This window comes from Notolepis coatsorum (genome assembly GCF_963971535.1).
Source record: "Notolepis coatsorum genome assembly, chromosome: 3".
Classification (NCBI taxonomy): Eukaryota; Metazoa; Chordata; class Actinopteri; order Aulopiformes; family Paralepididae; genus Notolepis; species Notolepis coatsorum.
Genome location: NC_140167.1, coordinates 87,331,262 through 87,348,298, shown reverse-complemented (window position 1 = coordinate 87,348,298; position 17,037 = coordinate 87,331,262). Strand labels below are relative to the sequence as shown.

At 45.0% G+C, this 17,037-nt stretch overlaps 1 protein-coding gene across 4 annotated transcripts in view; it reads right to left on the bottom strand.

Annotated features, from left to right (window-relative positions):
* ap3d1 (adaptor related protein complex 3 subunit delta 1) overlaps positions 1–17,037 on the bottom strand; it is an 87,155-nt gene that overhangs the window by 20,574 nt on the left and 49,544 nt on the right. For 2 of the 4 annotated variants that reach the window (XM_084309480.1, XM_084309482.1), the window contains exons 20-24: positions 14,131–14,333; positions 7,686–7,759; positions 4,833–4,862; positions 2,066–2,234; positions 621–761 (exon numbers count right to left, since the gene is read on the bottom strand). In XM_084309480.1, coding sequence (XP_084165606.1) covers positions 621–761; positions 2,066–2,234; positions 4,833–4,862; positions 7,686–7,759; positions 14,131–14,333 — 617 coding nt within the window. The remainder of the gene's footprint in view (positions 1–620; positions 762–2,065; positions 2,235–4,832; positions 4,863–7,685; positions 7,760–14,130; positions 14,334–17,037) is intronic. The other 2 variants (XM_084309481.1, XM_084309483.1) reach the window with 2 other exon arrangements.

The window sequence follows — 17,037 nt, the reverse complement described above, 5'->3', positions numbered from 1 at the left end:
TCCTCTCACAACATTTTATCTCCTCCCACTAACTGTCCTCTGCCAATCCAATTCCACCATGCTACATTAAAAGGCTCTCAACCCTCCTAGCTTTACATTGTCTTGCTCTCATTCACGCAGGCACCCACCACCCATAGATATATATAGAACACTAGATAGCTTGCCCGCGCTGCCGGCCAATGGAGAGCGACGTCACTGAACCGCCGCCATCTTGCGCAGGTCAGCCTTGAGTGAGAGTGAGTGAGCTGCACAGACAAAAATACTCATAACTCGCTGAAATATTGACGGATTTACAAACGGTTTGGTTTATTACAAGCATTATTAACGTGGCTATGATTCAAGCGGTTTGTAAAAAAAAAAAAAAAAACTTAAATCTTTTTTTTTATAAGTATGCAGTATCATAACTACATCTTTGATGTTTATAGCAAACCAACCCGTTTGTAAATCAGTCAATATTTCAGCGAGTTATGAGTATTTTTGTCTGTGCAGCTCACTCACTCAAGGCTGACCTGCGAAGCCTAGGCAAAGTCGTAATAACCTTTCTTTCTGATATTTAGTCGATGCAAATTCTGTTACTAGGTAGGAAACACAGTCTAGCTCCTCCCTCTGTGATGTCATACCTCAGCAGATGTGGAGGTGGGCGGCGCTGCCACCTCTATGGTCTCTTCTGATTGGACAACGGGTTCGCCTGGCTGTCCCCCAAGAAGATCCTCCCCTTCGTCGTGTTTGTGTTTCTTCTTCTTCTTCTCCTCTTTGCACTTCTGCAAAAAAAAAAAAAAAATTAAAAATGTATTCTGTCCCGTCAGAAATGAGGCCCGAAACAAAAGACTCATCATGTCATCAAAGAGAGGAGCTTGTTGTTACTCCTCTCATGGTCCCTACTCACCCCAATAAACAACAGACTCATCATGTCTAGGGATGGGTACCGAATCCGGTACTTTTAAGGGTACCGACCAAATCACATCGGTACTACCGAGTAACGATTCACGTGAGATCAAACGGTGCCACATTTCGGTACTGCTAAAAGTCCGATGACGTCAACGTTTCGTCACGGCAACGTTCACGCTTACCTAGGATTTCACTTGATTCAACAACAAAGCAGTCGGGGCAATGGCAAGCCGAAAACGGTCGCAAGTGTGGGTTACATTTTACAAAGCTAGATGCAGACAACGCTGCAATATTATATATATTAACAAATTGTTCTAAATAAATAATGATAATAAATAATTTGAAGTTTGTACAAATTTTTTTACAACTGAGTTAGGTAGATTTTTAGAGACTAAAGTACAGAAAAAAGGTACCGTTGGGTACCGGTATCGATTCACAGGTACCGGTACCGGTTCAAATGTGAATGGTACCCAACCCTAATCATGTCAGCTGCTTGTTACTCCTCTCACGGTTCCCTACTCACCCCAATAAACAACTCATCATGTCAGCTGCTTGTTACGCTTATCTTATATATCTTACAGAGAGAAAGAGGTTACAAGCAGGGAGATATATTGATATACTGATCGTGTTGTTGCTTATTGGACTGACACCAGGCTAAAACATGTTATGGGGAATTTCCCCGGTACTAAAATCGGATACCAAGGGCTAGATCCACAAAGAATGGATTGCACGGAGCAAGTTGCACCCTTACTTACAATTCATTATTAATTGAAAATGGGGGACCCTGATGTAAACAAGACGAAAGTCTTTCTCTGTTCTGCATCCCCTTAACGATTGTGTGTATTGAGCTGTACTGTATTGTACCCATTCTGCAATCCGTTAATAAAAGGTTCATTCAATCAATCAATCTGCACGGTGATTAATTGAATGAAAATTCACAGCAACTGGATTTTCGGCACATAGATAACATGTTAGGACTATTTCTCAAACACATTTGTCCTCTGGCCCCCAAACGAATGTCTTATCCATGTCTAAACTGTTGGAATCTCTACCGTCTTGGCTGATGCATTCTTCTGAACTGGCATCACAGCGGTGGGAAAAATTGTCATCAGCGCTTCTCTAGTTAGGAAAACAGGAAGCGTTTCCCTGGTAAAGGAGATCCATCCTGCAGCCCTACCTTCCTCTCCTTCTCTTTATCCTTCTTCTTCTCTTTCTTCTCCTTGCCGCTCTTCTTCTTGGGCTCCTGTGGGGCAGCACTTTCCGCTTCAGCGTCTCCTGCTGGGCTCTTTAGGACCTCCGTTGGACGGTGTGCCCTGACCGGTAGCTTCTCACTGTCCGCTAGGGGCCTGAACACACGAGCACACGTTTAAAAAATATAAAAACACACAAAAGATTTAGATATTGGCATTGTCTAAAAAGACGGCCATCCACTCAAAGAAGCGCATACTTGGCATTGTGCTGCGTCAAACTCTCATTCAAGCATTGATTTAAGCCATTCCTTGGGCAGAGCTAAGAGCAAAGGACATTCCCAGACAGCTAGGCTAGGCTAGACTTCCAAATTCCTCCATGGTGAACCGATAAGAGCCCTGGGGTTCATTTCCCTGATCATGCGGAGTAGCCACCCTCTGTAGTGCACACTGTGGCCCCCTGCTGGCTAGCCTCTCCAAACACCCTGAATCACAATTCTCTGTCCTTACCTAGAAATGTACAAATTTCTACTACTATGCTAATTTGACCTGTGTCTTAGCCAGTGTCTTAGCCTGTGTCTTAGGTGCAGGACCTGTGTTTTAGGTATAGGACTTGTGTCTTACGTGCAGGACCTGTGTCTAAGGTGTAGGACCTGTGTCTTAGGTATAGGACCTGTGTCTAAGGTGTGGGACCTGTGTTTTAGGGGTGGGACCGGTGTTTTAGGGGTGGGACCGGTGTTTTAGAGGTGGGACCGGTGTTTTAGGGGTGGGAGAAACAATAGTTTAATATAATGAGTGTATCTGAGTTTTTTCAGGGTTCGAGATAATCATATAATGGAATCATGAGGTGATTCATGTGATTCCAAGCCCCCTTCTATGTCATTTCTAATCACCAAAATGATTAGAAATAAAACCAGCTATGGTAAAACGTATGACAGAGTGGAGGAAGAAGCATCATTATTGCTAATGTACTGCTGGGTGCCTGGCTGGGAGCACCAGTGGTGAACCATGAGGTCTTGAGAACATCAGCAGTGCTGGAAAAAAAAAGGCTCTCTCCATCTAACATGGAGATATTATCTTCTTTGTTTGTCAAGGAGAGAAATGTCCTCTCATTAACAATACACTGTATACTAACAAGATACACTGTATGTATACTATAACAGAATACACTGTATACTAATAAGATACACTGTATAGTACTAAGAAATGACACTGTATACTATAACAAGATACACTATACTAACAAGATACACCATATAGTACTAAGACAATACACTGTATATACTAACAAGATACATGGTATACTATAACAAAATACACTGTATACTAACAGGATACACTGTATAGTACTAAGGAAAAACATGGTATACTATAACAAGATACACTGTATACTAAAAAAATACACTGTATATAACAAGATACACTGTATATAACAAGATACACTGTATATAACAAGATACACTGTATATAACAAGATACACTGTATATAACAAGATACACTGTATATAACAAGATACACTGTATATAACATGATACACTGTATATAACATGATACACTGTATATAACAAGATACACTGTATATAACATGATACACTGTATACTAACAAGATACACTGTATATAACAAGATACACTGTATACTAATAAAATACACTGTATACTAATAAGATACACTGTATATAACAAGATACACTGTATATAACACGATACTGTATACTAACATGATACACTGTATACTAACATGATACACTGTATATAACATGATACACTGTATATAACATGATACACTGTATACTAATAAGATACTGTATATAACAAGATACACTGTATATAACAAGATACACTGTATATAACAAGATACACTGTATATAACAAGATACACTGTATATAACATGATACACTGTATATAACATGATACACTGTATATAACAAGATACACTGTATATAACATGATACACTGTATATAACAAGATACACTGTATATAACATGATACACTGTATATAACAAGATACACTGTATATAACAAGATACACTGTATATAACAAGATACACTGTATATAACAAGATACACTGTATACTAACAAGATACACTGTATATAACAAGATACACTGTATATAACAAGATACACTGTATATAACACGATACACTGTATATAACACGATACACTGTATATAACAAGATACACTGTATATAACACGATACACTGTATATAACAAGATACACTGTATATAACATGATACACTGTATATAACAAGATACACTGTATATAACAAGATACACTGTATATAACACGATACACTGTATATAACAAGATACACTGTATATAACACGATACACTGTATACTAATATGGACGTTGTGGATGGATGGAGTGGTGTCCAGTTGATGTCGTCAAGCAAGCAGAAAGATAAAGGTTTCCAATGAGATAGTAGGGTAGGGATATTAATGAGACGGCATTTGCAGAAGGTCAAGCCGGGCTACAATGTCCTGAAGGGAGAGAGAGTCGGAGATGAAACGGAGATGAGTGAGTGAGAGAGAGAAAGATAGAAGTGAGTTTCAAAGCAAGGGAGTAGGTGAGCAAAAAACAGGAACCAGGCACTGCACCCAAATGAGGCAAGAGTAACACCCGTGTTAGTGGGCAGATGTTGGCCAGCTAGCGACGTTACCCGCGAGGGACGGCATGAGAGAAAGCGGCACAGCAATCCAACTAGAACGTAAAGCGGACCGACTCCCCCGTGGGCCGGAGTGTAACTCACCTGCTGTGTGCAGCTGCTGCCGCCAAGCTGCTGGACAGAGAGGCAGGTGTGTGTGTGCGTGTTTGCATGAGAGAGACACAAGCAGAAAGCAGAGCACCATGAGTGAGAGGATGGAGAGGGGACCCAGGAGAAAATCACCCAGGAAGCTTTTCACAAGCGCTGCTCCAGAATAACACCATATGCCTTCATGTTGTCATTTCTCGATTTTCTAAGATGCATCGCAATGCGGACGATTCTGCATCGATGCGGCGACGGAACATAATAGATTATTATAGCATACTAACGTTGATGTATGACTTTGGGCAAATAGCGCAAATTTACACATATAACGTAGAACAATTTGTGCAAAATTGCTGCGGTGAAAAATGGTTAGTAAAAGTTAGACGTACGTAGTACCCAGAGGTGCGTTACTCATGGGACAGGGGGTTGCACGCTGTGCAACCGGCTCCGTGAGCAGCAGCACGCGCACGCACATGCACGGATGTGCACGCGCATGCACACAGGAATGCGCTGCACTCGACTGATGCGCCAACTCGCTAAGTACTACTTTGCATAACAATAGTGCCGGTCGTCAGCTGTGTTCAAATACGTTCTCGGATACATTCACACAAAACTTGTGAATGAAATGTGTTACATTCCATTCGTAGAGGCAATTAGGCACTTTCTTTAGTCTGTGCTTATGCGAGGGGACATATATGCGCATGCAGGAGTCTTCAATAGCGTTTGGATGCTAATCCATTTTGTGAATCCATTTGTTGAAACAACATCTTTGTTGGCAGACGGCTCCTGCTATCTTAAAGCCCAACCTCCAGGTTAAACCCTACTGATCAATTATGGGTAGTTTACATCATTGGTATTGTATATAATTTCATTATTTATTTTTTTCCATTTGACACCGGAAATGCCACTCTGAAAGAGTTAAAAAGGTCCACGCACGAATAACATGCATGCGCGAATCAAAAAAGCGTATCAAACGCCGACGTCACTACAGGTGCATATTAATGAGCCGAATCAAAAAGCTAGCACGGCCGTGACGTCACTTCAGGAAATGCCTTGCCCGTCCGGGTCATAGTACTAGTTCAATGGTGGCCCACTCGGTGCATCACAGTTAGCCTATATATCTCCGCCGTCCCTGCTGCCTACAGTCGGGACCACTACACTGACGTTAGCCTATGGTTCTCTCCTCTTTGTGTGCCCCCGTCCTCGCGGGTGTCCTGCGGAGGAGCTTGTGGACGCGACAACAGCGGCGGCCGTTGTTAGCTCATAGCTATCGTGTACCACTAGCCTTTACAGGCTCGAGCACCCTACAGGCTGCCACCATTGTCGCCGTTGTCGCGTCCATGGCCCCCCGGCAGGGTACCCGTGGGGACGGGGTGTACAGAGAGGAGAGAACCATTTTGGGTCGGCCGTTCATGCCGGCCAGCGAGCCGGATGTCGGGATATTTTGTTAGCACAATAGCTACCAAGCTAAGCTATGTTAGCTAGTAACGTTATAAACACAATATGTGTACAACGACACAATGATTTACATTATTACAAATATGGTAACGTGGTTGTGGCTTTAGAGATGGGTGGCTATAATCACGGAGCAATAGTGTTAGGTGAAACAGATACATTTTCATTCGGCTAGTAGTAGCAAGCATATATCAGTGCCTGCCACTAGCTGTGTGTGACTCTCAGCGCCCCCTGGTGAGCCCCCTGGTGCCCTGCACCTGTTGTGACAATCATTTCGATTACACACGCACGTTATGAACCATTGATTAAAATATGCACGTGCGTGGTGATTGTGTTGGGCAGACAAAATGTTTGATAAAAACGCTAAAACTGGGTCAATTTCAATACTTTTTTTTTTCCATTCTTCATGAAAGTCACTGTTGGCCTAGTCCACATTGTTTATTGAACAAAAATACAACGTGAAGGTTGACCTTTAACGTTAGCAAGCTAAGCATGGACAGCGCGACCTGTGTAACGTTAATTAACTTGTGTTCCGCTGGGAAAGACCGTTCATCACTGCATACAACTTGGTTTAATCCAAACGTCCATTCAGAAACATTGTATTATGGAATAAGACATTCAGCGATATCTGTGAATATTCCTATGCCTGGGTCTGTGTTCAGCATTAGGCTATTCTAAAAGTATTGATACTAATAAAAAGAGTATTGAACCGTTTTTAACAGCTGGGTATCGAGATACCTTTCTAGTATCTGTGTATCATGCAACACTAGTAAAGACATTTATTTTGACATTCTGATTTAAGAACTTTCTAAATAAAAGTAAATGTATCTGACTGCTTGTATTAATTGATGAAAGTTATAAAATTGAGGATGTAATATATTATTGAGCTGCATCGAGATGCATCGTAGAATCTAATCGAATCGTGAGGCCAGTGAAGCTCTAGTTGACACAATATCACAATGTGATTGTTTTAGCAGATATTATTTGTATGTGATATAACATGATGCAAGATAATGTTTTTTAAGATCTAGAATCTCCATTTATTTGTCGTTTAAAGCTCATTTACAGTAGTATATTGTGATGATACATATACATAACCCATTTCTAACCCAGTGGCATTATGCAGTCTCGTATTGATTGTCTTTTCTTGATTCTGCAACAGTTGTGATTGGAGGATCAAGAAAAGAGGGCAGGGTTTGAGATAGTGATAACCAATCTCCTTGTATATGTGTGAGCGTTAAATGAAGCATGTCCGATACTCTTTAATTTATTAAAAAAATATCACCATGTTGCAGCCTTCAAGACATGGATATTGCCTTATTTCATATTGCTATATCAATATGAATTGGATACATTGTGCAGTAGATGCTGGAGTCTGAATGAGAAGGATGAACTCACTTGTCTAGGTCAATGTCCAGGGCTTTGTGGGGATCGTTGGGGTCTTTGTCATCATCGTCACTGGGTAAGGCATTCTGAAGAGTGGAGAGAGGGGAGAGAGTGGCGTTTAAACAGAGGTTACGTCTTTGACCCATCATCAATAGATCTATAAACCACGGACCAGACCGTATCTTATTCAGGGTCCTGAAGAGATATAGCTATACATCTGGTTGTTGAGTTGTTGGATGTGAACACAATATCGTTTTAAGATCCTCAGAATATGAATGATCATAAAGATCAGTGCTCAGGTCATCGTACTGAAAAAAACACAATACAAGTAGAGTCTTCTGATTCCTTACACTGTGAATGGATAGTGAACTCTAGTGAAAAAAAACTGGGGCATTTGCCATTATTAACCCTTTCACTGCCACACGCTCTGTCTCCGAAGAGGAGGAGCCCTTGCAGAAAAAGAAAAAAAGAAAAAGAAAAGGTGTCTCCACCTGGTGAGATTCGATCGGCATTGCAATTATAACGTAGATAGATGAGCCAGGGAGACCTAGGGAGCTCCGGCTGACCGTATAGCACAGGGATCAAAGGAAAAAGATCAAAGGATCTAAAAATGAGATATCTATATTTTTGGCACTCAACGCTTGGCGGGAAAACACACCCAATGAGTTAACAGTAGCCCCCACCGCACCACCACCAATGACCAATGAATTTAATGAACGTTGACAATGTGTCCCTCGCAATAAGAGAAAAAGCTATGAAGTCCACCTCTTAGCATGCGCCGACCCGCATATGGGACGTTTTTAGGATGATTTTCCCACCAGCACTTTGGCAACCCCTAGTGGCTCGGGTGTGCATATTTTGTAATACAATATATATATTGAATTGAAGGCTTATTTGTTGCCTGTCGATAGCGACAAAATCCGACAAAATCCGTTCAGCGGTTCTCAAGTTACATGCCGATATTTTAGGCTTGTTCAAAGTACACGGTATTGCGCAAAATACCACTCCCGACTCAGGCTGCAGTAGTTCCGTCAATCTAGATCCGATCTCGAAAATGATTGTGGATTTTTGTAGCCAATGAGTGTGGCTTTCCAATGATAACCCACGTGGGGATGTATGAATCTAAAAAAAACGAACAAACGAAAACAGGAAGAAAATGAGAAAACTCAGTTCTATTTCGTTATGGCTTACGCTCAGCACCAGTTGCATAATATCTCGCTTCAGTGGATATGCACTGAATAAATTTCAAAATGTACCTTTACATACCAACATCCGTCTGACCACACCCCCATCTGCTGCATACATAAGCAGGGGTGGGGCCACACACTCATCTCCTTCTCAAATTTCATCCACAAAGATAGTGCCTGTTATATACCCCACTTGACGTGGAGAAAATATTAGTCTGAAGAAAGGAAAACAGAAGAACAAGGAGATACGTTGACATTATATCTTTATTTTCTCTCTCACTATTTGAGAAAATACGGCGATATTGTCTTCGTCACTGGAGTGTCTGGAAGATGACGATCATTCTAAACCTCCACCGTTTTTTTCGTATTAGGGGCTCGCGTCGCTGATATACTCCCCAATCTGCAGTCCTCCTTTGCTGCGGCTGGATGGGTTTGGCCCTCCGGCTATGCAGCTGGACTGTGGAGGGACTGGTTGGTTTTCGAGCCTGGGTGAGTAATGTTTGCTTGCGAGCACCAGTTGTCTGTTAGTGCTATGGGGGCTAGCTGACCATTTTTACGAAAGCCGGCCCCAGATTAGGGTCCTCTGTTCGGCCTCTTAGGCGACGGCGGAGGATCTTGGTCTGAAGCCCATTATGGTCAACTAGTGGGCCGCGACCAGGACCTGGTGATCCCAGGATTCTCTGGACAAGCGGATGCTTCTATGTCCCGTGCAGGCCCCATCTTTCACATAAAAGTGAAAGTACACCCTAACGAGGAAATGTGGGCATGGATGTTCTTATCGGAAGATCCATGTTCAAGTCGGCTGCAGCCAAGATGGGACTTGTGCCGGCCCCGCCGTATGTCTGGTAAAATCACCGTTGTAAACTGTGTTGACATCTCTTTTTCTCTTCTCTCTTAAAGGATGAGGAGGGTTTCAGACGGCGGCCTGTCTGAAGTGTGGCTTGTTATGTCGTTGTGTACAGTTCAGGTGATAGCTGCTTAGCTTGTGTGCTAGTTGTGGCCTACCTGTTAGCCAGTCAGCTGTTAGCTGCGGCGCTAGCCCGTTGTGTCACTAGGCTAGGAAACGTTAGCTTGTTGCTATCAGTTGAGAGCGGCTGTTAGCTTGATGCTACACTGTTGAACATTGCTATGACTATAACATGCCTTAAACACTCCGACTACGACGTCATCTTTGACAGAGGATGTTAGTTGAACCTACCGGGAGCCCTGCCAGCGAGGACTGCGTCAACATGGGGAAATGTAGCGGCTGGGTGGCGCAGCGACGTCACCCTCGTCGCCAACACAGGAGATGCTGTGTTCAACTTCGGTGTCCCGTTAGCCAGATTGCAGTTCTCTTGGCCTGCGCTCAGGGTAGGAAGGTCCTGACCGGACTTTAAACACTTCTTCTTTCCTTCCCTTCTAAATGATTTGTAATAACTATGTTTTCCAAAACGTGTGTTGCTGCAATACATTGAGGATACGACGCGTGTTGTGTGTGAATTGTCTTGTCACTGGTATAGCTTCTCTCTCCATATAAATCGGGTTGTTGTTTACATGTGTAAAAATGATCTGGTTAGTTGTGATGAGAACATGTGTGTTCATGTAACGTGATCTCACAACTAAGGGGGTTAATTAACCTATGAAGCTATGCTTAGTGACATGTGATTGAGGAATGAATTCTTTTCTCAGCCTGTAATGACAATGAACAGTGTGTTCACATATTAACAGGGTTACCTGTTCAACTTGGTCGTATCAAGGGTAAGGAAGGAGGGGTGGTCCCCCCGGTTTCCCTGGGGCTTCCCCACCCTCCTCTCAGACATGTTGTTTACAATATATTGTGTCACTGTGTTTGTGGGGATACGATGTAACCCTCTGCTTAATTGCTGGGGTTGTGCTTTCCGCTTGAGAAACTCTTTTTTCCTAAAGAAAAGATTGTTTGGCCACTTATCATGTGTGCTTGGCAAGGCCTGTGGCCAATACGTAATCGAGGATTCTGTATTCTCTCGTTATGAAAAACGGCGTTCCTCTGTAGCAAGAGTGTACTTTTGCCATTTTTTGTTGTGATGAAGGGTTGTGTGTGTCTTGTGATCTACAACTGGGTTAGGTTTGGCCCAAAGAAGCACATATGTAAGTCTGGTACCGGGGCTCTTAAAGGGGGCCCTCTATGTTCTGTGTTTTTTCCTTAGTAAAAATCAGATAGCAGGTTAGCACATGAGTTATGTGAGGCTTTTCGATGCTTCATGTAGCGGGCTATGACTGTGTCATGCTCTACTTGTCATTACATCGTATCACGGTTGTGGGGTCGTAAAGGGGTGAACTGGTAATCCTTTCCTCCCCTTTTCTGATTGGTCAGGGGTTAAAACCTCCTGTCCTTCAAGGTTCCTGTTACGTTGCTGTTCGGCACGTTACAGGGTAAGAGGGGGGGGGGGGGGGGGGGGGGGGGGGAGTTTCCTGGTCCCACGCCCTGGAAGATTGTGCGTGTGCACAGCGGAAATTCCCCCGCCATAGAGTACGTCACTGAGCGCGTCTCTGTTGGTAAGACTTCCGTGGGTTGTTCAGGTCCATGTTATGGATCTGTTTCAGGGAGTTGTCAGAGCTCCTCCTCACGAAGCTCCTCCTCGGGCCTTCTGTGAGTTCGGACTCTCCTTCCCTGTGAGGGAGCCTCCTCAGAGTTCAGAGCCTCCTCCTCAGATTGTCAAGGTGAGTAGAACTTCAAAAAGGAGTTCTGCTCTATTGTGTGTGTATTCGATTCAATTCGATTATTGAGTGTGTATTGGTTCAGTGCCTCCTCCTCGGAGAGCCCTAACCAAAGTATTACATAACTCAATGTTGCAATATATTCTTTTCAATCTATACAGCTCGCGTGGGAAGTCTCTCTGGGGATTTCCGTCTCCTCCCTATGGCGAGGGTGGTGGGATGTAAAAATGTAAAAAAAAATTACCCTCGGCTGCGTCACGTGGGATTCATGTCAGTCTGTGTTTCTTCCTTTTTGGAGTAAAAAAGAGGAAGGAACATGAAGCACGACGGCTCCGTGTCGTTCTCCCAGGCGACTTGGAGGAACAATGTTTGGTGTCTTGCTAGACTATCCATTGATGTGTTTGGGTCTCGACGCATACATAGTGCTGGCTCGGTGTGTTTCTGTTAAGAATCACGCAGGGGATAAGTGCGCCTTGGTTGCTTGTTATTAAAACAGCGTTTTATAGGGCAACTGGGATGGAGTTTTGTCTCTTCCGAGCGCCAGTTTACTAGGTTGTCTCGATGAATTCTCGTTCATATCTGGGGGATGTTAACGGAATAGATCAGAACATAGGTAGAGGGGTCTCACGCCCTTGGGGTGGGCCACCGAGCACGGTTCAAACCGGCCCGTCTGGGTGGCGCCCTCTTTTCATGTTTTAGATCAACACGCATATCTGCCCCTTCTCCTGGAGTAGGCATGTCGGCGTGGTTAGGGCACGGGACTGGTTCTGGTCACGCTGGTCCAGGTCAGTTAACCCGTTTGTCCGCTGGGGATGCAGATCTGCTGTTCTGGTACTCTGAGGGACTTGGGCTTTTTTCAGGGGGAAAAATGCCAGGTCGGCCCGGGTGTCACAAGGTTAGGCGTTATGGAGACCCTTGTTGGGTACATGTTGTACTCTGCACTATCGTAATGGCTTACAGCCATACCAACCTGTACACGCCCGATCTCGTCCGATCTCGGAAGCTAAGCAGGTTCGGTCCTGGTTAGTACTTGGTTGGGAGACCGCCTGGGAATACCAAGTGCGGTGTGCTTAGGGCTGGTTCTCCATTCTTTTTGCTCCTCTCTCACGCGTGGCGAAGAGGGGGCTGTTGGGGTGGTCTTGGACCTCCTCTGGTAACCCTGTGCTTCCCGAGCCGCCGGGCCGAAGTAATGTTTCGTCGACCCGTAGGCCTGGAATAACCCTTTTTTGAAAACTGAAACACTTGTACTGCGGTATAGCCAGTGTATACCCACAGGTGTGTTATGGAGTTTTTTCTTGAGGGGTTATAGGAACAACCACCGTCTGTACCGAGAGGGTGGTTGATTCCCTGGTGTGTTGGAGCAGAGTCAACTCCCGGGTTACCCGGTTGAGTGTGCCCCTGCACATTCATGACGTCTGCCACTCATGTCAGCCTTCTCTGCCTCGACCCCTCTGGGTGTTTTTTTTTTAATGGAGGCTTTGTCATGGTGATCAACAACGCCAGCATACGCCCCTTCCGCCGGGGGGGCTGTTTTCAGCTGACTCCTTTGGAGCCTGTCTCGTCCGCAGTGCTCCAGGCTCAGGTTACAGCCTGCTGCCTGGTTTCCCCGGTGCGCTGCCTGCCTCCGTTGGTTAACCTTTTTTGAGTACTTACGGCCATGCTGACTGCCTGTTCTGCAGGGTCAGTGTGCCAGGCGGTGTGCTATTGGGGGGAAAGGGCCCGCTTGAGTTCCTCTTCGCACGGTCGGATCAGTCTCTCTCCCGTAAGCCTCCAATAGGGGGGGTATCCTCCATTAGGGAGGGTCGGGGGGCTCGGTCCTCCCCGGTCTGATGGTTGTGGGGGGCCTCAGCGGGGTACATTTGTCGAGCTATGGCTCCCGCTCAGCTCCTGTTATGCAACTGGTGCTGAGCGTAAGCCATAACGAAATAGAACGTAAGGTTATGTATATAACCAAGTTCTATTAGTTATGGTGACGCTCAGCACCAGGACGCCGCTGCGGCCCTTGATCTTTCATTGTGGTGAAATTTGTTGGGAAGGAGATGAGTGTGTGGCCCCACCCCTGCTTATGTAGGCAGCAGATGGGGGTGTGGTCAGACGGATGTTGGTATGTAAAGGTACATTTTGAAATTTATTCAGTGCATATCCACTGAAGCGAGATATTATGCAACTGGTGCTGAGCGTCACCATAACTCATAGAACTTGGTTATATACATAACCTTACGTTTTTCTTTTGTACACAGTTTACCAAAATCAATCCTAATCACTCATTTCTGAATGGATCTTTATGAAATTTGGACTTGTACTACATAAGGCTTCAGGGCTATGGGTCCGTATGGATTTGTAAGCCATACCACCTCTGGACTACTAACTACTACAGAAAAACTTGAGTAACAAGTTTTTCTACAACTCAAGTTCAGACCTATGTTACTCTATTACGTTAGCACTAAAAGTGAATGTGCTATAAGTATAAAGTATGTTGTTTTGGTTTGCAAAAAAAGTATGCAGTCCTCAAAAACGAAAACTAAAATGGCCAAAACGGCCATTGCAGGTTAAGAGGTTAAGAGGTGAAGTGGTACATTATGAATACAGCCTACCTCTGGCATCTCCTCTGTAACAATGTCCACCATGTGAGCCGGGGTGATGTCCTCTTCGCTCTCTGGGCCAGAGTCCTGCCTCCTGCCCCGCCCGCCGCTGCGCTTCTCTTTCCTCTTCTTCTTCTCCTTCTTCTTCCTCTCCGCCTTCTCCTTCTGCCGACGCTCCTCCTCCAGCTTCACGTACTGGTCAGACATGGGCAGACCTGCAGGGAGCAGAGGAGACGCAGAGGTTAGTCTAACCCTAACCCTAACCTGCAGGGAGCAGAGGAGACAGAGGTTGAGATGGATCTGAACGAGGAAGAGAGGCCGTTTCGAAACCTAATCCTTAACCTTAGTGGAGATACCATGCCTAACCCTAAAAGGGTGTTTCTAGACCTAATCCTTAACACTATGGGTGCCGGCCAGAAATCCGGAAAATGACTGTGGATTGCCAGCGCTATTTGTCTATGGAGAAATTCCCCTTCTTTGCAGGGCTATAACTTTTTTAATTCTATTGCTACATTGCCATTATTAGGGCCCATTCAAAGTCCTATATGTATTGTTCATTGTGTAGCAACGTTAAACTTTTTCATTCACATATTCATAGTAAAGTATGGTCTAATGTATAAGTATGTTTTCATCTCTTTCTGCAGCTTTCTCCAGAACGTGATATATAGCCCCAAATGCATTATATTGATGATGAAATACAGTTTGATGGCAATCGGGGCGATATAAAAAATTTCAATTGGACGTACTTCTAGAATGATCTACGTATGATCTGATGATGACCGGATGGGCGGGGGATCGTTTATAATTCCGTGGGCAGCGTTATATCATTCATCTAGTGTGGGTGATATGTTCATCATAACAGTTTATATGGAATACGATCAAAAATAACGCTGAATCTTACCGTATCCTCCTCGCGCCGTTGGGCGATGAGCGTGGAACAGTCATTTACCTATTATGGTATGTAGAAATATCGGGTCCATTTCCAGCTTGTATAATAGTATATATGTCCAAATCATGTTGTTTATCGAGTTATTGGCAATCGATCGCTATGTATTGTGTCGAGATCGAGTCCCGGTAGCCAAACAGAGTGCCCGGAAGTAATACGGCCGACCAGCACAACCTCCATAGCACTTCCTGTTTGGCGATTGCGCCGATCGGCCACCAGATGGCGCTCCTGAACCGCCAGAGAGCTCAGTGGGTCCTCCTGGTGGATCTCAGGCCAGCGGAGGGGAAATATGAATCCGATCGCAGATTTTTGAAATATTGATATAAGGACGCTAGCGTCCTCCGGCAACTTGAGCATGGCCGGGAATGGCGCTTTTAAGCGTTTTCCGGCAGTCAAAGTGTTAACCTTAGTGGAGATCTAGGGCGGCTACGTGGCGTAGTGGGCAAGGCGCTCGCCACGAATGCGGAGACGCTGGGCTCGCCTGTTCGAGCCCAGCGCTCCACATTGCTTTCAGTTTAGCTGGTCGTTCATACTAATACACATTGGCCGTATTAGGGGGTGGGAAACTGATGGGTGGGGATCGGGCGTTGTGGACAGCGACTCCTACAGGTCGGTTGGTGTGCCTGCGCAGTAGAATCAGGAAGTGTCGGGGGCAGCGTGAGCCTCCCACGCGTTACTCCTCGCCACTGAGAGATCGAGCTGCGCAGGTGAAAAGATGCGACTGCTGTTACCTCAAGTACCGGAGGGGACTTGTGCTATGTATGACTTAGTCCACATTGCAGCCGGCTTGTGGGAGGCAAGAAACAGCGTTCGTGACAGGGGAGGGTTGAATTGGATGATACGAAATTGGGATGGGAGAAAATATAGAAAATGGGAGAAAAAGTGGATACAAAAAAAAAACCTTAGTGGAGATCTCATGCCTAACCCTAAACTGTGACTCAGCAGCTTGGCTGACGACTTAGAAGAGTGAAACGTGAGCGGGCGGTTAGGTGGCCGAGCGGAGATTGCGTTTGTCACCAACCCCGGAGCGGTGAGCTGGATTCGCCTGTTCGAATCCAGCTCACAGCTCCGGGGTTGTCACCAGCTTGGCTGGCCGTCTGCACTAATACAATTGGCTGTATTAGAGGGTGGGAGAAGCTGGCGGGGTGGGTCCGGGTCGTTGTAAACAGCGACTCCTACAGTTCGGTCGGGGCGCCTGCTAAGCGCGGATAGGACTTGAGGGGGATAGTGTGATCCTCCCACACGCTACGCCCTCTCGATGAGAATCCGCGCTGCCAGGTGAAAAGAAGCGGTGATTGGCTGGACGTGTGTCGGAGGAAGCACGTGGTAGCCTCCACTCTCCCAGATGATCTGACTGTGGGGGGTAAGTGCGCAGCGACCAGGAAGGGACTGGGAATTGGCATAACGACTAACATTGGGATGGGAGAAAATCGGAGGAAAATGGAGGGGGAAAAAGATCAATAAAAAAAAATTAAATAAAAAGAAGAGTGAAACGTGTTATCACCGTGGTGAATATTGTATAGTTTCAGAGTGATCCGGGGTAATTCCTGAAAAGCTGAGTTATGGAGCGCTATGTGAATTTTGCTAAAGTCGTTCGTGTTGCTCGCCTGGACACGTTACTATTTCAAAATCAAAGGTATATAATAGGTAAGCATTAAATAAGCATTAAAGGGGGGGGGGGGGGGGGGGTCGATTTTTTATGCGCTGATCGTCAGCAACGGCATACGTTTTGGAGTACGTTACATATGATCGTTGCGATCGATGTGAAATCATTGTTGGATCAAAGTAGGATTGATGTCATATACTTTACTAGGAAGTATCCCAAAAAGAATATTCCAATTGTCTGATCGCGATTTCCAGTATTGATGTCCATCGGGTCCCTGACATGAAGTGGCACAAGATATGCCTCAAGTGTGCTGAACGCGTTCCAAGGTGCTCGGATGAACCGTTTCACTTGGCTTGGTCTAAATTCT